A 21,669-nucleotide genomic window follows, 5' to 3' on the forward strand; every position below is an offset into this window, starting at 1 on the left:
GCGACCAATGTTACACAGAGATGAAAATTAGGCGAAAATTGTGCTCTAAGGCTTTCAGCGCGTGTTGTACAAAGAATCACTATAAAATCTATACTTATGAAGTCTACTGTGTCGAAAGCATATTCACTAGAATACGATATATCCACATTATTTGGGTAGCGATAATCGCGCTTGCATTTCGATAAAGACATGTTGTATCAGTTCATCGGGATTTGTGGATTTTATTCTTATCATCATCTGTATCCCTACAGTTATCCTTCAGTCACCATACAGCCAATTCCCACAGAAAAATTCATTTGTGCATGTACTACATATGCACAATAATAGTATTGAATTTACTTCAATTATATATTCGGTACTCTTTTAAATCATTTCAGCCATATATCGAAGAAATCAAAAATTCATTAAGGGGCCATATATTTGAAAAATGGTTAGATAGGTAAGTGGTTCGCACCATCGTGCCTTATCATTGATGAGCTTAATATAAGACATCCATCACCCTATTTCCCTTATGAGCAAGTTTGTCACTATGGTATGAAAGATCACCTCATAGAAGCATGCCTTTCCTATTTCTGAAAATAACATTTTCCTACCAGTTGTTTCCTATACTAGGACCTACCGGTATACAATTCAAACTTTTGATATTTGCCATCTATTATGTCTGAGATTATAGCTCTATAAATATTTGACAAGAGTTGTGTCTCCACTAGTGTTGCTTAAGCTGCTATCAGGGTAGCTGTCTGACTGACATTAAAACACTAGATCAATAACATCATAACAACAGCGTTGTTGCTGCTGCTGATGTCACTGTCCACTGTTATCTATGAAGAATAATTCTGTCATGATGAATGTGTGGACACCACTGAGTCAATTTCATCATGACTGAAATCATCATTTTCTTATCCACATTGCTGAATTTCAATAACAATAGACCCCTTAATTCCTTATTTCCGTAGTCATTGTTGGAGGCATGAAATGTCAGAGTATCTCCCATAATATGTCCACGGATAATTTTTGAGAACATCACGATTTCACATTAAAACTGCTTTCATCAGGAAGTGTAATACTGTTCAGTTGGACCTTTTCCAGTGCATGAGTTAACAGTGTTCAAAATAAATAGTTTGTGATATCTGAAATTATCAATTGAAGATTATATTTGTCTCTTTCAGTGAGAAATACACAAGATTTTGTCAATGGAAAAATTTAGAACTTAATATCCAAGTAAGTTTTTCGTATTTCACTTTGGTATTTATCGACAGCTTGCCAATTGGTATTGATTTATTGTCAGTTTGATGATGTTTGCGTGCTCAATAGATTCTCCCAGGAGCATTTCTAAGCGAGGTTACTAATCGGTGTATATCCTGAAAGTAAGTGACTACATGTCATCAGGGACGTCTACTCAGAGAAAGTGACACTGGTGGAAATGAGTTCACCTCATCCTGTTGTATATTTGCAGATTCCTCTATCGTGTTGACTATCCGTCAGAGTCCATATCGTGCCATATACCTTTACTCATCTCCCCCTTCCATTGCTCTTTACATGTGATTTTTTATTTTTTACTGAACAGTGATTTCTAATTTTTTACAGAACAGTTCTGTTCATAATTGTGAATTACTCGTCTCAATTTCCAGTTAACCATGAATGACTTCAGTGTACATCGAATAATTGGTCGAGGTGGCTTTGGAGAGGTATACGGCTGTCGAAAAGCTGATACGGGCAAAATGTAAGCATACAACAACATTACATAACACTTTGAAGAAAATTTTGTAACTCTTTGAGTAGTGAGAAGAACAACTAGGCGAAAATTTTGGAAATGTTTTTTTCTTCATTACTTGACAGCAATATTGTATACATTCGTATGATTTAAAAGATTCTGTATGAAGAGATTTTACACCTTATTCGGTTTCTGAATTGCGTGCGTACGAGCTGAAGTTTACCGTTAGAAAACATCACCTGTGGCAACGCTCCTTCTGAATTACCATTTTTAGCAATCGGAATTGCATGGCATTTGAGCACCCGATGGGAACGTCGAATCATTAAACTGAAAATAGCTCACTTGAGAAAGCCAAGTTAAATTAACAAATGCGTTGTCAGAAATTGAAGTAGGGACTAGACGATTCACACCTCGATCTGTAATCGAATTAATGCGCTGGCGTTGATGAATTGCGTTTTGTCGATTCGTAATTTTTTAGGTCTACATAAAGTCTTGCGTTGCAGATGGGAATAATCAGTAGTACTTTGTTTTTGATGCTGTGTCAGTCGTAGTTAATCGAATTATTCATTTCTACATATACAGTTATCTGAAGAAAAAAGCTTGAAATTGACATTTTTATTTCGGCTCATTATAATGCAGTAGTTTATCATTGATTGCTTTGTGTTAATCGGATGAACATAAGATGTTGCCATTTACAATCACGGCATTATATCTCGATAGGAAGCAAAAAATGTCATAATTACACCATAGAATGTAGATTAATTATGAATGATAATACAGGTGTGGTTACAAATTACTTATAACTCATGAAGATCTATTCAACCAGCTACATTCCATACGCTGAATACAGGATTGAATTGATCATTTGTGGATGAGATACATGTGAAGAAATGTGAAAAACGCGAATATTTCTGGAAAGAAATTTTTGTGTGAAAAATGTGAAAATTTCTGCAAAGATATTTTCAAAAAATGAAGAAATCACGATAGATATATGTTCTTTTTTGTAAAATTTAGTGTGAAAAATTCTGTTTTTTCATATGCCAAAATATGAAAAAGTCCTGTTTTGTTTGGTATAAAGAAATACGAAAAAAAAGTTGAAAAAATGTGAAAATTTCAGAATCTTGCATCTCATTCCTTTTTTTTTTCAGGTATGCAATGAAATGTTTAGACAAGAAGCGAATTAAAATGAAAGGCGGTGAAACGTTAGCATTGAATGAAAGGATAATGCTGTCATTAGTCAGTACAGGAGTGAGTATCTGAGAGAAAAATCTCAACAAAAAATCTTTTGCAAATCTTATAAGAACTGAGCGTGACGTCACCATGTCTTGAACAGATACCTTCTGAAGATCGGCGACATCAATTATTCAAGTTTTCTTTTATGGGTCAAGTGTGACTGGATTCAGAATAAGTTTATTTGCTAATATTCTATGCACAACTGCTGATCGGGCTCCTAGTCATCTTTCTGCAGCGGATGTTGACATAGAATATGATAGATAGCCATATTTAGTGTCAAAACATGGGAGGTAATTAGTAATTATTTTCTTGAAAAGTTCATTCTGTGACATTTACCATTGTAGGAAGGAAGCCCATTTATAGTGTGTATGACTTATGCATTTCAAACACCAGAAAAACTGTGTTTCATCTTGGATTTAATGAATGGTGGTGATTTACACTATCATTTATCACAACATGGAGTATTCTCTGAGAAAGAAGTGCGATTTTATGCTGCTGAAGTCATTCTCGGACTGGAGCACATGCACAATAGATTTGTAGTATATAGAGATTTAAAGGTAAGCCGATTATGGATTGATGGTAAACTTTAATTTTCTTGGTAACCGTAACATTATCCTCTAGATAAGTAGGTGTACCCTACTCACACAAAAACCCAGTATTTAAACCACATTAGCATCGACAATTTGATCTCACCAATCAATCAAAAAAGCACCCAGCGCATTTAGGATTACATTTGAGAATTTGCTCATTCTTACTTAGAATTTGCTCTACCTTTACACAGGATAGGAATCGTTAGGTAAAACGTCTCGTGAGAATAAAATGATATGCTCACAGTTAAATTTAAAAGCGAATTGATGAGTAATTACTACTGTCAAGTGTATCTCCCTATTGAACGGAAAATTAGCCATGTTTCCACCCTTTCGTGAATTATTCTTTGATCACCTGTACGCAAAAGGCGATAAAAACAAGAGCAAAAATCACCACGAAGCACGAACAGTATGAGTCAATTCATTGTGATACCGCGGCATGTTGATTTGGGATGTGAGCGTATCTTATTTACAAAAGCCACTGGGAATAGATTTTCAACTAATAGTAATGCACTTATTTTCTATAGAAATTTCAATGATATCTATGATACATTGATATTTGTTTGATACATTTGTGATAACCCAACTTACCTATGCAGAAGTTAGAACTACATGGACTGAGATATCGAAGATAGACTGGATGAAATGTCAATATAATTATTGGGGGATTATTCATGCTTGCATCATTTCATAACTCATTTGATTTCGAAATATGAAATCATTACTTAAATTCCTTTGATGTTTTGAATCGATATTTGTCCATTGTATTTGTTTGAAACGTGCTGGTTTAGTTATATTAACTTGTAATCATTGATCAAGACCGTCACTACTTTGCTTTCAGCCTGCAAATATATTATTGGATGAAAATGGTCACGTGAGAATATCTGACCTCGGTTTGGCCTGTGATTTCTCCAAGAAAAAACCACATGCAAGCGTGTATGTATATTCAAGTATTATTATATATACTCAAAATCATCTGCATATAAGAAGTACCTGTTAGGTTATTTGGGTTCTGTCTGAAGAGATTATGTTTTATTGCATCATCATGTCCTGTGAAGCATTGCAACTGATATTTCTCTCATACATAATCTGTACTCTCTGATTCACGTACAGGGCAACACCCTCTACATATTCTCTCCAAAGGGTATTGAATTAATAGCGTTCGTTCTAGTCTTGAAAATCCTGGAAAAGTTATGGAAATTAGTTATTATTTTATCAAAGCTTGGAACAGTCATGAAGTTTTAGACGCTATCAAAAAGCTATGGAATTTTAGAAATTTAGTTTAGATAATATATTCTTGGGGTTTTAGTACTGTAGAACTAGGATTCATTTCTATTAACTTTCAATTCTGATTTTGCGACTATAAGTTTATAGCTCATTTAATAGCTATGGAAATTTGGATATTTGACCCTGGGCAAGGTATTGAAAATCATAGCGAATAGTACAAACCCTGAATTAAGTTTTTATAGCTCTACACAGTGACCAATGTATCTCCTTATAAAAAAATCATTGCTTTTTAAAAAAAATGTATTTCAGTGGAACTCATGGATATATGGCCCCGGAGGTTCTGTCTAAAGGTACAGCTTACGATTCAAGTGCAGATTGGTTTTCGTTTGGATGCATGTTGTACAAATTATTGAAAGGGTATGTACTGGTCAAGTGATTATCTACGAATCATACGTAATTCAATCATACTTGGGTAACACTGCAGTGTTGGAGGAAATTTCTTCCTTGCAGTTGATTATAAGCATTCTTTTTCAAATTATACTTGACTATGTAAATGACTAGCCAGTTATACCTGAATTCATTAAAATGTTCAGAGTTATTTCGATCATGATGTTTAATCCTTAGGTTAATAAGGTCCAACAACTTAGAATTTCATTTTGAGCTCGGTGTTTGATCCGCGTGCGCAAAATGCTTAATTCGCTTTCCAGATTTTTAAAACTATCATCAATTCACTCTATGAAAGTGCGTGAAAATCAATAGAGTTGATAAAATTAATGAAGCAATTACATTAAAGCTTGTTGTCTTAGTGCATTCTTACATGTATAACAAGACAGTCACACTCCTTGTTAAGTACCAGTTTTTTATTATAGATAATGTGAGTGGCCAGGCTAAGTCATGAAAAGATTTTAAGAGAATTACTTCTAAACGTTGATAGACCATTAGCTGAAGTGGATGCTACGGGCCTAAATAACTAAAAATGATCTGGTGTTACATGTATAACATCGTACATGTACATCTATAACATTAGAGGTTTATATTGTCTTTTAGTCACAGTCCATTTCGACAGCATAAGACAAAAGATAAACATGAAATTGATCGGATGACAATGACTATGGTGAGTGCTAAATAGAATAGAGCGATCTGTGTCAAAAATGCTGCGTCAGTTTCGGAAGCTGGGATAATGCATGAACTAAAAAAGCTGATGGCTTTCGTATGCGAATGTCTACTCATGGAATGGGCTAGGCAGGGTGAACAGGCTAATCATTGCTGTAACCTTTAACTTCGATCACTTGAATGTGATCGGCCGGTCTAACGAAATAACTCACGTGTGTGTGTGATAGTAACAAACAGTCCTCATACTGTTTGACTGAATTTACTCCTTCACACTCAAACTCATCATTCTTCATATTCGCTTTGAACACGTGTTTGAAAATTTTATGGCGTAGAAATTACCTATGATCAATGAACTTTTCTGCGCTGACGATCATTAGACGTAAATGATCAAGGTTCAGATAGGGATTGCGGAGCTACTTTGTAAGTTTGTCATCACTTCTGAGCTTTAATGAGTTGAATGTTCTGTTTGAGATCTGGTAGATCACTAATGACAATTTAAACGAAGCACTCATTTGAATATTGGAATTTCACTCATTAATTGTATATAGTATCAATTGGTGTGAAAGTGCGTTAATTTATGCAACATGTTGAACACATTATTGGAACTAGCAGTTCTTGTTTCAAAGCTTATCTAGTATCTTCTTATCAAATTTTCTAGAAATATCTATTTATCGCCTCTAGCTCGTGTATGTATGTCTTCACATCTTTGGGAATGAATGCAATTTAAAGCACAAATTTTTCCTCCAGTCATTTTTGAGATGCATAGGAAGGATTTTGATGAATTTTTTTCTTCATTTTATTTCTGAAATTTAGGACATTGGTCAGGTAGGTATAAGTAACATCATTATCATCATGCGAGTACTACTACAACTACTACTACTACTACTACTACTACTACTACTACTACTACTACTACTATAACTACTACCAGCTTTGCCTCTGTCGTAATCTGACCTTGTGATTAGGTTTTAGAGATGAATGACATCTGTTTGTCCAATGTGTACAGTTTCAATATATTCATTCTTGTTTGCGCAGGCTGTTTTCCAAGCCATGGACGAAAAAAATACTCTCTCCATCTGTCTAATTCTCTATCTTTCATTTCTCGATGTGTCTACATCCAGTTATATCTTGACTGGAAGATTAGTGGAGCAGCACTTTGACACTAGCTGAGATTGATCAACTCGCTAGAAACATTTTTACCATAAATTGTAGAAAAAAATGAAGTTGGCATTCGCGCAAAATATCCTATTAGACAATGTTTTGCTCAGACTTCTAGATTATGGTAGCTGCATTTATAGCGGGATATGTTTTGTAGATACTGAATTGCCAGTCTGACTCGAGAGAAAAAGAACTATTCATCAAATAGTTTAGAATGACTTTCGCGTAAAGGAATTAGAACACTGCATGGCGAACAAGAATGATATATTATAACTATATTCAAAATCGTGATAAATGTGTTTGCTTGTTATAACCCTTCGATTTGGAGTTTATTTTGTGAACCCATTGGCAGCAACAGTATTGGTATTTCCCAGCAACAACATCCACAGCAATAAGACATGTACACGATGACAACACCGCAGTGATGTTGTACCGTATATATTAGAAATTTTATTTCAGTCCAGGCTATACTGCAGTATCTACAAGACTGGTTGCATAAAGACCAAACATTAAGAACCCAAAATTGACTTTCTTTAGGAGTAAACATCAGCTCGGTCTGGCATGGCTGGTATTTTGCACCCGTTTCTTGTTAACTGGAGTTAGCCTACCGGTATCTTCTAGACATATTTAACCCTTTGAGGGGTCAGTGGTTAATCTTACCATACAGGCTTGTAAAGAATTTCAGCATTTTACTTTGTTCCTTCAAAGGGTTAATATCATGTATTGCCTGGCATTTTTTGTTCATTTATTATTTTTCATTTGAATAGATAACGTATGTGTAAGCAGTAAAAAAAAGTCTTGAATTTCAGCTTTTTCATCGATATTACCTGACGGTCAACCCTTATTTCAAGTTCATTTACCATTTTTCTACTCACTGTACCAGTACATAAATCATTAAGAAATGATGATATGCAAAAATAGGGCAAAGACTATATTCGAAATGAACAAATGTTGACTATTTGTGAGAGAGTGACAAAATGTTACCATCATCATGTTGTTATTGTAATGTGATGTATCAGTATTAAAAGCAGCATTATTTTGATATCCGAATATTAGCTTTTGATATGTAGATACCGATACACTAACGCACATACACACTTAATGAAATCATTCACATTTCATGTGCAAAACTTCCGTTGGAGGCAAAGAAAATTCTGTCGCAATGTACCATGCCTTGAAGGTATTGCGTCAAAACTACCGGTACCATTTATACTATTTCAGTAATAATTGCTGCTTTGATATTCGTGGTTGCATTCGATCTTGATTTTCCCTCTAAAAAATCTTTACCTGCCTCTCACTTAGATGTACGTCCCCTCAAGTAAAGCATGGTATTTTGCAATAGATTTTATAATAACAAACCGGTCATTAGGACGATTTTGGCATGTGTGTATGTGTGTTTTTGAGTGCGTTTTATTTATGGGATTTATTTTGCAATTTTTTCTTATGACGGCTTTCCTGACTATGTTGTACATGCATGAACAGCAGTCAATATGGTAGAATTTAGTGCTGGATTTGCTCCCATATCTTGGTAGTGATATTCTTCTGACATAATGTCTCAAGAGTGTCATGTTCACGGAGAACTTGTGATATCGATTGACACTTCATAACAAATGAAGATAATTTATGAATTTAATTTCAACATTTTTAACTGTAAGTTTGATCCAGCTCTGATGCGGCTGAATGGAATTATGTTGAATTAGATGACTTCTTCAAAATGAAATTCCTTTATTTCTGATCATTTTCATTTCGTTTCTCATTTATTTGAAGAACAATTGAATTGCAGTCTTGCTGAGTAGTAAAGCATTCTTTTTCAGCAACCCAAAATGACAGATATATAGATACTTTCTCTTCATTGTTCTTACCGTGATTAATACGAACTAGTGCATTTAGAAAGGTAATTTGACTGATTCGTTGTGAATGAATTTTGTAGAATGTTGAATTTCCTGATTCGATGTCACCGGAGATGAAGTCATTGTTAGAGCAGTTACTGAAACGAGATGTAGATGAACGTCTAGGATGCAGAGGACGAGGGTTTGTATATATGTTTATATATATTATTCTAGGGAATGGTTTTGTGGGCTGTGTATTAATAAATGAAAGTTTGTCTGCATATTCCATATTTTAATTGGTAATTTTAGTAGTTATCAATTCTCAGTGATTCGTATTATCAATTCTCAGTGAATGTTAACTATAATGAATTCTGTGTTGTTCTATAAGTCGGTGTGCATTTCTTATATATGCAGGAGCCAAGAGGTGAAAGAGCACTCGTTCTTCAAGGGGATCGATTGGAATCAGGTATATCTGCAGAAATACATGCCGCCACTAATACCTCCTCGCGGTGAAGTGAATGCTGCAGATGCATTTGATATCGGCTCATTTGATGAGGAAGATACAAAGGGCATAAAAGTAAGCAAACAAAAAAACCATCTGATTCAACAATTATATGATAAAGCCGGTTTCAAATGGTAACTCTAGACTGTGGTGATATGGTTAAAAAATGTTCACTCTTTGTAGCTCACTGAATCAGATCAGGAATTATACAAGAACTTTCCATTGGTTGTATCGGAGCGCTGGCAGCAGGAGGTAGCTGAAACTGTATTCGAAGCGATAAATCAGGACACGGATAAAATCGAACAGAAACGCAAAGCGAAACCAAAAATAGATGACTTAGATGTCGGTAAGTTGATCAAAAATACTCTACAGTATCTAGTAATCCTCTTATATACTACATTCAAAAATTCTTATTTTCCGACAGGTCCAACAGATTGTATCGTGGAAGGTGAGGTGCTGAAACTCGGTGGTCCATTCTTGCAAACGTGGCAGAAGAAACACCTTAAATTATATCCAAATAGATTAGAATTCTATCACAAGAATAGAGATGGGCAAATAGTTCGCAGTAAAGGTGTTGAGGTACGTATCTTGTTTATAAAGATTTATGTTCAAAATATGATCATTTATGTCTAACATATCATGATCATTATGTTTTATAGCTGATCTCCATGCTGGATATCAAAGACATCTCACCAGAATTCCAAAAGCTCAATAAAACAGACAACTGTATTGTTCTAAATCTGAAAAATGATACAAAGATAGCTATCACCTCTCTAGTAAGTGAAGAAAACCATATGTAAAAGAGGATATTTCATTGCTAAAAACACTTGCTTAATGTTGATCATGTATATATTTTAGGACCGTGTTTTAATAAATCAGTGGAAAGATGAAATAATGAATGGATTCAAACTATCCACGCAAATTATGGCAACTATGAACAAGAAAGCCAGTAAGATGTATGGTGCAGATCTGGTACATAATCCTGCCCTAAATCGCGAAATATATAGTAAACAACCTCTTGAACAGCGGAATAGTAATGGCAGTTAAAAGCTGGGTGAATGGCTTGTTCGTGGTGCCATCTATAGAAGACAACAACATCAACAACAAGAGCGCTGACTGCAAACGTGTGCACACATATTACGTATTTATTACAAGCATTGCAACTAATGTGTGCATGGAACCTCGATGATAGTTCAGCATCTAGACAATAGAGAGCTCTTGAGCTGATCGTTGTCTTTTAGGTGCGTGAAAATGTGATGGTGATGTCCATTCGTGAATTCAAGAAGAGAATCTACGTCGCTGTTCTCTATTGCACTGTCTCAAGCAGCCCTATAAGAGTCACGAATGATATGCCAGGAATGAAGTGCATCGATGTACACTATACACACACTACAGATCGCGCTCTAATCGCTGGTCGTCACCTGTAGTTGCAGCAATCATTGCATATCGAGACGACATAGACACAAAACAGAAATAAGTCGGTGAATTATCATGATAAGTGTGTTATCTAGTCGTGTATATTAATATCATAGACAAAATTGTTGGTGTGTACAGATGAAAACTTGTGTCTGTGTGACAGGAGGATTAATGTTGCACATAAACACATACGTACAATGCATACAAATGGGAATGTCTACTTATCCTGGAATTTGACAGTACAAGCGTGCGCTCTTTTTATAGAAACTTTCCTCTCTCAACTATTTGCATTGAAAAATCATTACGCATTTATTGCCGAAGGAGTTGTGCATGCTTCGCAATAAATGCCTACATGTTCCAACAGGTTGGCATCACTGTTTGACTGGGGTTTGATATTTATATAGTGTATGTATACGAATATTTACCTGGTCTTCCGTATTGCTTCGTACTGTTGGCCTATACTCCAGTACATTGAATTTTTCAAGATCTATGTATAAAGTTGTGAATTAGTTTTGTCTTTCACTAGAACACTTGATGTCTAATACGGATCATGTACAACACTTAACCTGCGGACTACTTGTAGGCTGCTAAATTTGGGCTGGCTCCACATATGTTAGTTTGTTTCCAGTAACATAGAGCCAAGCATTCTGTATTGACAGCAATGAATTTTCAGGCCATGAAAACTTAGTTGTTGACATGATATTATTTTCGTTAAGTTAATTATTTATTGTACTTGGTGTTTTTATATGGATTATAAGATTAAGATTCTATATAAATAGAGGTGTAGACTTTTGATCGAAATTGGTATGGTGCCTGCATTACTAGGGATTGTAAAGCAGTGGAAATTATTTTTTTCAGTCCAATGTTTATTTTCCGATACGAGTCATTAGCCTTGCCTAGCAAACTGCCTCTAACAAGCAAGCAAGCCAATGAATAAATGTCTAAAATAAAAATGGAAAATCATTAATTCTTTTTAAAACACATTTTGAAATTAGTACGTATGCATTGTACACTGATTAGCTGATATCTTGTTCTCTATTTAATCTTTTGTACCAAGACCTGACTATCCGGTAAAAGTGAAATCTCAGGCACTGGCCTAAATGTAAGCTTGCATGTTATTTAAATCTTGACTTCGATAATGGTTAGCTGAATGAATTCTACCGGTATATAAACAACACTTGGATATGGTACAGACAGTTTGACACAAGACTCCACAATCTTTGTTCGGCTAGCAAATGACATGAAAACTTGTCGATCTCTTGTACAAAATTTACATTTATAGTCCTGAAAAAGAGTGTATACATATGTTCACATTGTATGTTCTTCTGGTTCTACGTGTTGATTAGTTTCTAAGTCGTAGTTGTATACATACGTACATACAGTCAATTAAACACATAATTGGCTTGGTAGATGTTAATTATATATATATTATATATATACATATATAGACAAGATATATTTAAAAACTCCTGCTGGATACCAGGAAGCGCATCAGAAATCTGATCCGACTCTTCGCTATACATAATCTCATCATAACGTTTTTGATGCTTAGGACATTAAACAGATAAGTTCTTGCAAGGTTTCTATTAAGTTTAGTTCAGTTAAAATGGTTTCGGTGACTTGCTACGTGTGGCCTTATTTCTGTGCTAGAAGGAAGTATTTTGAACAAATGAAATTTTCGATTTTTACACTAAATCGCTGTCATTCTTTGTTGATATGAAACATTTATTTGACCTCGAGTATGCTTTGTGACAAGAATAACCTGTAGTCTTATTGTTAGTAGTAATTTTCATGTGCATAACAATACATAATGATGATATATTTGTTAATTTCTTGTTGAATATTAATTATGAATATGATTCTAATTCTAATTATTATGATAATTATTACCAACATGATGTCAACATGATAAGTTTTCCTATCGACAAAGATTTGCTATCATTTTTATATATGTGATACGTTTTATGGCTATGGTGTGTATAATAAAGATGTACTAAAAGTATTTTAAATTCGTAACAAAATATACATTATAAGTCTATGTAGATAGTCATAGGTACAATGATTAAATTTGTTTTTCGTTATCCTTGTACTATTTCAGTCCAGATAGTGAAGCGTAATTGTTAAAAAAAGGCGTACATGCAGTACTTAAGGGACATCGATGCCTGCAGAAGATATACAAATGCCTGCATGCAGATATGTTGTACGTTGTTGCACATGTTTGTATTTGCACTGATGATACAGAGAACCGCTTTTGTTCATTGCCTTGATTATTGTTCTGAAAAATTTCCAAAAAAATTGAAATGATTCAGAATGTATGAAATGGTTTTCAATCTCATATCCCTGGCAGCCATTTTTTCTCATAATGTCTGCATGGATCAGACTAGATTATGCGCACTTGTTGACATAATTAATAGATTATATAAATATATGAAAGTTGCTATTTTTTCTAGTGTGGATAGTGAATCCTCACCTAGGCTAATCTTAGTTGCTGGTACAACTTATGGCCTAATGCTGTTAAGTGATGCTTAATGATACAAAATAATATACACTGGTATAATTCTAACCCTAAATTGCACTTTTTGGCATTTTGATTTGAAAATTGGTCACAGGTTGTGGATCTTTCTCTAGTCTAAAGTTTGTGCGTTTTGGTGAGGAAATTTGAATCAAGCAAATTCACACATGATTTATAAGAATTTAACTAAAAAGATCTGATCGCTACCGGCACACATAATGTCTAACATTCATTTTCTCATTACAGCCCACAGGTGATAAACAGTAGCCCTTACGAAATGGTATTTACTTTTTCATGTTGCCTGCTGAAATTCCCATTCCTTAAATGTATTCAAGGTTATCTGTGCCAGCAACTGCCATTGAATTATGTATGGCAAGTGAAACGGTCTTTTACTATTTGGAGTAATCATTTGTGAAATGATTACTCCAAGCATGTTTTCTTCATAAATCTCCTGTGTGATATGTCTCATTTGGCCAGAAATCAGCTTAATCATTTTCAAGTTGTAATGAGCAATCCCTCAATTGTTATTGATGTCACAATGTACTAGAAATGCAGCTCTTACAAAGAATGTTATGTTTCTGCTTAAATAGCCATTCCTAATGGATGTACTGTCAGTCAACCTGTAGTGGTTTTTTTTTCTTCATTTATTTTGTTACATTGAAAACTAATTATGTGGGACGAAATCTGTGTTCTGTGTTACTTTTTATGGCAACTCCCATATACAATTTTATGATGGTGATTATTAATGTTTCCGAAATTCGTCTGCACGATCATAATGTGATGTATGGTAGAATTAAGAATGTTAAATGATTCAAAATATATTGTGACAAATATCCGGAGGAAATCAGGTTGAAAATGAAAACATGATATGTTTTTCCATAACTTTTGAATTGAGATTTAGCTAAATTCAAAACCGCTGATAATAAATGCGGGGTATTGTTAAAAAATTGAAGTTGCTTACATAATTTTATTTCTTATTGGGCATTTGTGATAAGGTATTATATCTAGATTTTCAATTCTCGTTTACTACTAAGCATGCTGTATTCTTTGTATATAGTTAAATACCATATACATGTATATAGCTATAATGAATATGTCGATACCTGACAGTCATAGTTCATTGTTAGAGGCATTTTTTTACTACAATGTGTATCCTTAAAAAGAAAAGAACGACGGCTGTGTAGTGCGAAGTTCCACGGCCAATTTTCATTGTACAGCCAACAAACACAACGTGTATGTATTTGTAAAATAGATATTGAAAAAAGAGCGGGCTAGTCCGAAACTATTTAAGATGGTGCATATATAGAAGAATATATAAAATGAATGAAAAAAGTCTTAGATCTTCTTGATCCATTATGATAATCATAAGGGATCAATGAAGATTAATTGATGACGTGTTTAATCTTAACATTTTAATCTATATGCTTTCAGGGACTTCTATTAGTCAGTGATTAGTGATCTTTTGTTGAAATCTTTGTTTTAAATACTATTTAAATGATGGTATAATGTTATTATTCCTAAATAATAAATGATATATAAAATAAACATACTTTAAGACATTATGATAATGTTTTTGATGAAAGAGGTTACACAATCAATCAAAGATGTGAATGATGATGTGATGATATAAAATTATTATTATTATTATTATTATTATTATTATGGTATGATTATTATGGTATGATTATTATTTTTATTATTATAATTAATGATAAATCTTGTCTAGGTACGTATGTACAACTATTTTGTGTTTGGTACATTGTATATGTTGTGTCATATTTCTGTCATTGAAGAAACTATTATAAGATGCCATACATGTATTAAAACCTCACAACTCATCTTCAAATACTTGTGTGTTTGTCTTACTTATCTTTTATTTCAAAAATCAATAGGCATGCTGCAATCACTTTAAAAGGAGGAATACACTTATTTAGCTTCAGATTCCCGGCTCTGCGGTATCAGTCGATTCTCCCGGTGTTGTGTACTATGGTAGCCCTGAGACGACATTGCCAGTTGCCAATTGCTAGTTCTCAAATGCTTTTTGCTTGCTAGTTGACCAGCCGAGAGGCAGAAACGCGTACGGTACAGGAAATTTGACGACGACCAGAATCTTGCGTGCCGACAATAATACTATTTAAACGTAATACTAATAAGTAACAAAGTAAAATTGATACGCTGGATGACGTTTCACATTCATCATTCAGATATAAGATAATTTCATTCCTTCAAATTTGGCAATACCCTGCACCTCCTCAATCTAGGTTCTCTTGAGACATTTGATCATAAAAGAGATCTTGTCCATAAAATTAAAATTCAAGTTCAAGTGTCCTCTTCCCTTGCCGTGTTTTATTCTGAACCTGCACCAGCCGGCGGCGCTCTTGACGGAAAAATCCTGACTTGGATATTCTCGGAGCCACCCGGCCATTGAACGTTTAGATACAGATCTGAATATTGGGATTGTGACAGTCAAGTGGAATAGGTCTAAGTAATTCATATCTCCACCGGGCCTGTATTTTATATCATTTGTAAGTTGGTATTTGTTATTTAATCTCGGAAACGGTGCTGTTTGCTTGTTTTTGTGGTTGGTTAATCTCATATTTGCTGTAGTGTAGTGCTTATTTTGTTGACAGTTGACAACTTATATCCCCAGTGAGTTTGTCATCATTATTGTTAGAGCATTCTCATCTGATTGTATTACAGACCAGTGGACACAGGCTAACTCAATCGATGGCCTTATCATGTGTTAAAGTATTGATGGTTGCCCGTATCCGGGAAAATTGTGGCAATAATACTGCTGCTGATAGAATCAGGTAATTTTGAAATTCTATCTCTACTTCGTTTCGAGAGGTCATGTTAAAAGTTACAGGTTATCAGTATAGGCTAGTCCATGCATACTGTATTGATTTTGATATCAGTTAGACAGCTGTTCACTTGACTTTACTTGGCAATATTTGTTTTTGCTTTGCATATGTTTTCAATCAATGCGATGATTCTTGATTGTTTACTAGGATTGATCCACAAATTTTTCGGCCATGACTTTGAAATATTGAAAAAATTTCATCCCAGTTTACTCCATAAACGGTAGTCTGAATACCCGTCGTTGTTACCGGTTGTTTGTGGAACGATGGCTAGGTACTAAACCTTCTAAGCCTATACTCCATTTCTCAATTCTACTTGGTGAAATATTTCCCAATGCTACTGAGATGGCGAAGTTTTTGCTATAGGCCATTCCTACTGAAGTTTAGATTTTTTATGAAAGTATTACTTATTCAGTGCTGACTAATTTATTCCTGAAAGTACTGGAGATAAATTCAAAATTTAAAAAAGTTCCACCCCATGCGTTGGGCACCACTCGGCCTATAGGCCTATGCATCAACACCGTAGAACTACTATTACTGATATTTCACAATATTTGACAGGTGTGGCCATCCTTGAATAGAGATAAGAACTAAATACTAATAACATCAATACACTGCTAAGCTATACCATATACTAGCAAAATCTATCGGTGATTTGTACACCGGACTGCGGTGTAGATGCACTGAAAGGGTTAATAGAGAATATTTTACCATATTTCTCAGTGAACTGCAATTTAGCCTACAAATAGATACATTACTAATTAGTTCTGATTAAATCATAATTTCCTATAGTTGGCCTCTATGGCAGTACTCATCCATGTGTCTTATGCGTATTTGTATTTGTGTTTTTAGGAAACACCTTGAAGAAACACCTTTCTGTTGCGTATTGAAAGATGTCAATGATTTCCACGACGTCACTGAGTTGAAGCATTTCATCGCATGTCACAAAATAACTGTAGCTATAGGAATCCATGCTTATCATGCTGGAAAAGTTCTCCATGGTATGTAGCCTATGTAGATAAGAATATAATTTACATTTTTTAGTCTGCCAAAATAAATCTGTGGAATTTATGAAAAAGTCCTTGTATGAGTGAAAATCCTTGTCTGGTTTCACAAATGATGTTAACTCAAATTTTTATTCATATCTTGTGACTACCTACCTATTATCTGTGAGATATTGAGATTTTTCATCGATAAGGCTGGCTTATGGAATTTTGATTAGCCACCATTGATTTTATCAAAACGATACAGTTGGGATATGAAAAGCAGGTGTATTTCATTGCCGTGTTTGTTTATTCACAGTGTTTATTTAACTTATATTCTTTTATCAAATGGAATTTATGAGTAAGTAATTAGCATTGTCAAATTGGTCACGTATGTCCATGACGTCAATATATCAATATGTTGCAGTTTAACAGCTGTTTTATCAACTATTATGTCCTACGGGATATTTGGTTTCCCTTTATAGGCTGGGTCGTGCATGTGCCCCTTTAAGAAATTACTTGAAATGAAATTCTGAGGAGGTGACCTTATATAGATAATCCATTAAGACAATCTTTCCGGTTAAATGGTTTCTTATAGGTTGTGGTATTCCATATGCGATCATATTTGGAGGCACGGACTTAAATGAATATCATACTGATTCAAACATACTACCTGTGATGTCTAGAGTTGTTAATGAAGCTAAGTGAGTTCAGTTTTCTATCGTACACTTAGTCTGTATGCCGGTATATATGGAAATATTCGTGCACATTCTGAATGAGTTCATGCTTGTTAGTAAAATTGCTTGTGAAATTTTCTGTTTCAGATATCTAGTTACCTTTAGTGCAGCTTTAAGAAAACGAGCTGATTCTCTATGGGTAAGTTTTTCTTGTCACTAGTACAGATACTAATTATACGCATCAGAAATCATCATATAGTTTACAACGTCATTTAAAACAGTAATATAAATAATGAATGTTCTCAAATGAATTTGAATGATTTTATAAAGAGAAAGATTAAGGATGATGAGGGTCAAGTGAAAGTAAGTTATTTCATAGTCCAAGAAATTTAACTATTAACAAGTACATGTATTGGCAAATCTATTCTTCGTTGATTAACCATAAATTATGATGTCTTTACAATTCTTTACATGATGATAAAGCAGTGATAATGGTGGGTTTTCCGCACCCTTCATATTCGAAATGAAGGGAATCAGAAATTAGAAAAGAATCTTTAGCCGCGATCACACAAGCGTTTTTGGCCCCTGCCAAATTTGGCCCGGAACAACTGTTCACACGGGTCAAAAATGTCGGTCCAGGCCCGAGCCAAATTCTAGCACGAGACAAATGATAGCGTTTGAATTGCAACTGGCACCGGAAGTGACCCACTTCCCTTTTGTTTAAAAAAGCATTGTTTAGTATCGAGTGAGTGGTTTGCGTGTGAACGCGCTCTCTAATTATGCACGGGCCAAATTTGGCCCGAGCTTGATCCGTGCCAATTTGGCCCGGGCCAAATCTTCTCCGTGTGATCGCAGCTATTGTCAGGGATTTTGAACCTTACGGGTAGCTGTTACCACAACAGCAAATAATGTGACCTAATGCAACATAACAATTATTTGACATAAATTTTGACAACAGCAATTCACATAACAAATTGATTTTATCCAGCATATTGTGTGTTATTCAAACCTATTGCTAATGATATAACTCGATCTATGTGCTGCAATATTTTTCTATATACTTTTTACAGCTTTTAGCAAAGCCTTCTAAACATGTCAGTAGTTAAACGTGATAGTACATATATTTTTTTAACAAGGAAAATCGAAAAAAATTATAATAATCACTAGGATAAAAATGGGGCTTTCTAACTATGACAGAGAGCCCTAATTAAGAGTCAAATAATGCATTCTTTTTCTATGATTTTTTTTGTAAGTTTTACTAATCACTGTGGGTAGGGATATAACAAGGAGTGTTTTTTTAATGGTGAAATTCATTTTCTCAGGTATAACCATATTTCATGATAGCTTCTTCCCAAATGATAGAATATTATTGATTTTTAAAGACTAAATCATAAACGATAAAGCTTGCGCTTATGCATATCAATGATATACGTCATACAAACACATGTGCTACCTTTTTCTTCGAGAACAGATTATTGAGAAGGTGCAATGCTACTTGTATAAATATTCACCTCAATCTAGATATTTTCGTTTGCAATTTTCAGGCCGTTTCAGATGATAGATTTATCACAATTCCACAAGGTACATCAGTTGTTTGTAAACTAATACTGACTACTAAATCACTGAATTAGATCCTCTAACGTCATTTCTCTCTTTATATTTCCAGCTGTTTTAACCAATCCCTCCACATTCTGCTTAAGGAACTATCTAAGAAAAAATGGATACAAAATCACAAGAAATCCACCGTTACTGTTTTCATTGATTGCTGGTATAAGACCTGTCAAAGATCCTGCATTCCTATTGCAAGCATTTTCAAGTGAGTTGAATGAAAATCTTTTGAAGATTGAAATACTTCTTTCAATAGATTCAATTGGAGAAAGTTTCTTTGAAACAATTTCAGACTGGTGGCAACACAATCAAAATGTTTTACTACTTATCATCGGACCAAAACTTAATAACGAATTTGCCGAGGAATTTGAGAAGCGCGTGAAACAAGCCAGTGGTGTAGTTTTCATTCCTGGCTTATCATTAGAGGATACTCATGCCGTTATGCGTGATAGTTTTATTGTGTTGAATTCCTCACTCAGTGAAGGCATGTCATGCGCAATTTTAGAGGTGAGTTTGACACGTACAATTTATTTAATTGAACGTCGATGAAAGAAGTACTTCTCTTTGTGTGACATAACAGTCAAACTTGTTTGATAGGGGTTTCGCTCAACTCCGGATTTCATGTACAGTCCACTTAAAGCATGTTAAATGTGATGTTTTATTCGGATTTCTCAAAAACCGCATGAATTCCATTGATGCCGAATGATCCAAATTAAGCAGGTTCTACTGTAGTGTCTCTGTTACATACTTTAACTCGTGAATAGACACCTGAATTACCATACTTGGTGTTTCAGGCTATGTCTCTTGGTGTACCTGTGATAGCTCGCAATATACCTGGAAATTATGCGATTATACAGCATCGAATTGATGGTCTTTTGTACGACACTCCTCAGGTAGTCAAGTGAAATGTTTTATAATGTTATTGTCTTTTCAAAATGTGTTGTTTTTAAACGTGAAATGTTTCGATCTTTATGTTTATGTAGGAGTTTGTTAAGTTAGCCGATGAAATTCTTAGCGATGATGTACTGTATGAAAAGATCAAACAAACGGCACTGGAGAAGATTAAGCTAAAACACAACTGTGATGCAGAAAAACGGTCATATCAAATGCTCGCGAGCAACCTATCAGCTTCATATAAACAATCATCAAAAACTGCTTCTGTTCTATATGATGATATATATTCATGATACAGTGGAACCTAGTTATAACGAACTCGAATACAACGATACATCTGATATAACAAATATAGAATTTCGTCCCAAGTAAGACAATTTGATTAATTTCATACTGGATATAACGAACTATCAGTTATAACGAATATATATATTCTGGTCCCGTGAAGTTCGCTGTAACGAGGTTCCACTGTATATAGATATTGAGTTAATGAAATATTTTTACTCAGGGATGAAAATATTGACAATGATAATTTCAATAGAATCTCCGATCATGAAAATAATCGTGCACTGAATATTGCTACAACGCTCGTTGCTTGTACTACAGCAACGTAGCTGAATATTATATCATGGACACCATGATTATTCTAGTCAAATTCTAGCCAGTTCGAATGTCATTTATAACAGTTACCGATGGCTTTGTTTTGATAATGGCATTCTGTCAGCTATTACCAACTATCATCAAAAACAGCTTCCCTTGATACCATATACCGGTAGTGATCTGTGCTTATCTGATATATTATATATTGTGTAAACTCGTTGATATCAATCAAAATCAATGTCGTTATAACTATGTGATGGCAGAAATTGTTGTACTTATTTATATTTATTGTGATTTTAGGTTTAAATGAAAAATTGTATCTAAATAATAGTCTATTATTGTATTGAATAGATTTCGAATTGTTGAGGATTATATATTGTTGCCATGATAAGGATGAACATTCATGTTCACTTCTTTCAATAAAATTGAAATTTTTAAAATGTTTTGTCCTGAAGTTCTCGTAATGCATCGCGTGGAACAATCCACTCTAGTCTATGTACTTCGATAGAAGTGTCAGGGTACATGGAGAATATCAAATGGATAACCTTAGCTGGAAAGGAAACTCACGGTCACATGTGATATTTACGTCTGTGCCCACATCAGTCAGCATCATACATGGTCATCAGGACTGTTGGGGATATAAACCATTCTCAATAACTTTTCAAATCTAGATGAATAGCACTCTTGCGACTGACCTGGAGGTCTGAAGAAGGGTAGGTCCAGACTGCATTATGGTAACTGTCCGACTTGGTAACTAT

The 21,669-nt window shown here is 34.4% G+C and overlaps 2 protein-coding genes across 4 annotated transcripts in view; both read left to right on the top strand.

Moving 5' to 3' along the window:
• The window catches only part of LOC141899240 (G protein-coupled receptor kinase 3-like), a 33,659-nt gene extending 18,752 nt beyond the window's left edge, over positions 1-14,907 (top strand). Inside the window, exons 6-19 of the mRNA XM_074785422.1 lie at positions 378-439; positions 1,170-1,221; positions 1,632-1,723; positions 2,863-2,962; positions 3,292-3,504; positions 4,376-4,470; positions 5,071-5,178; positions 5,809-5,875; positions 8,963-9,063; positions 9,276-9,438; positions 9,547-9,709; positions 9,788-9,942; positions 10,023-10,139; positions 10,222-14,907. Of these exons, the coding sequence (XP_074641523.1) occupies positions 378-439; positions 1,170-1,221; positions 1,632-1,723; positions 2,863-2,962; positions 3,292-3,504; positions 4,376-4,470; positions 5,071-5,178; positions 5,809-5,875; positions 8,963-9,063; positions 9,276-9,438; positions 9,547-9,709; positions 9,788-9,942; positions 10,023-10,139; positions 10,222-10,410 (1,677 nt within the window). The 3' untranslated portion in view covers positions 10,411-14,907. The remainder of the gene's footprint in view (positions 1-377; positions 440-1,169; positions 1,222-1,631; positions 1,724-2,862; positions 2,963-3,291; positions 3,505-4,375; positions 4,471-5,070; positions 5,179-5,808; positions 5,876-8,962; positions 9,064-9,275; positions 9,439-9,546; positions 9,710-9,787; positions 9,943-10,022; positions 10,140-10,221) is intronic.
• An 809-nt stretch (positions 14,908-15,716) lies between these two features.
• LOC141898784 (glycosyltransferase 1 domain-containing protein 1-like) lies at positions 15,717-21,298 on the top strand. Of its 3 annotated transcripts, XM_074784877.1 has the most exons (11): positions 15,717-15,816; positions 15,992-16,101; positions 17,002-17,150; positions 17,731-17,836; positions 17,957-18,008; positions 18,140-18,172; positions 19,354-19,390; positions 19,476-19,625; positions 19,710-19,924; positions 20,212-20,310; positions 20,401-21,298. In XM_074784877.1, exons 2-11 carry the CDS (start codon positions 16,019-16,021, stop codon positions 20,602-20,604), a joined length of 1,128 nt encoding a protein of 375 aa, XP_074640978.1. In that variant the 5' UTR covers positions 15,717-15,816; positions 15,992-16,018; the 3' UTR covers positions 20,605-21,298. The 3 variants fall into 3 exon arrangements, with proteins under 3 accessions (XP_074640978.1, XP_074640979.1, XP_074640980.1); XM_074784878.1 differs by lacking the exon at positions 18,140-18,172; XM_074784879.1 differs by lacking the exons at positions 15,717-15,816; positions 15,992-16,101; positions 17,002-17,150 and adding an exon at positions 17,373-17,493.
• The last annotated feature ends 371 nt before the right edge of the window (positions 21,299-21,669 follow it).

This window comes from Tubulanus polymorphus, chromosome 2 (genome assembly GCF_964204645.1).
Source record: "Tubulanus polymorphus chromosome 2, tnTubPoly1.2, whole genome shotgun sequence".
Classification (NCBI taxonomy): Eukaryota; Metazoa; Nemertea; class Palaeonemertea; order Tubulaniformes; family Tubulanidae; genus Tubulanus; species Tubulanus polymorphus.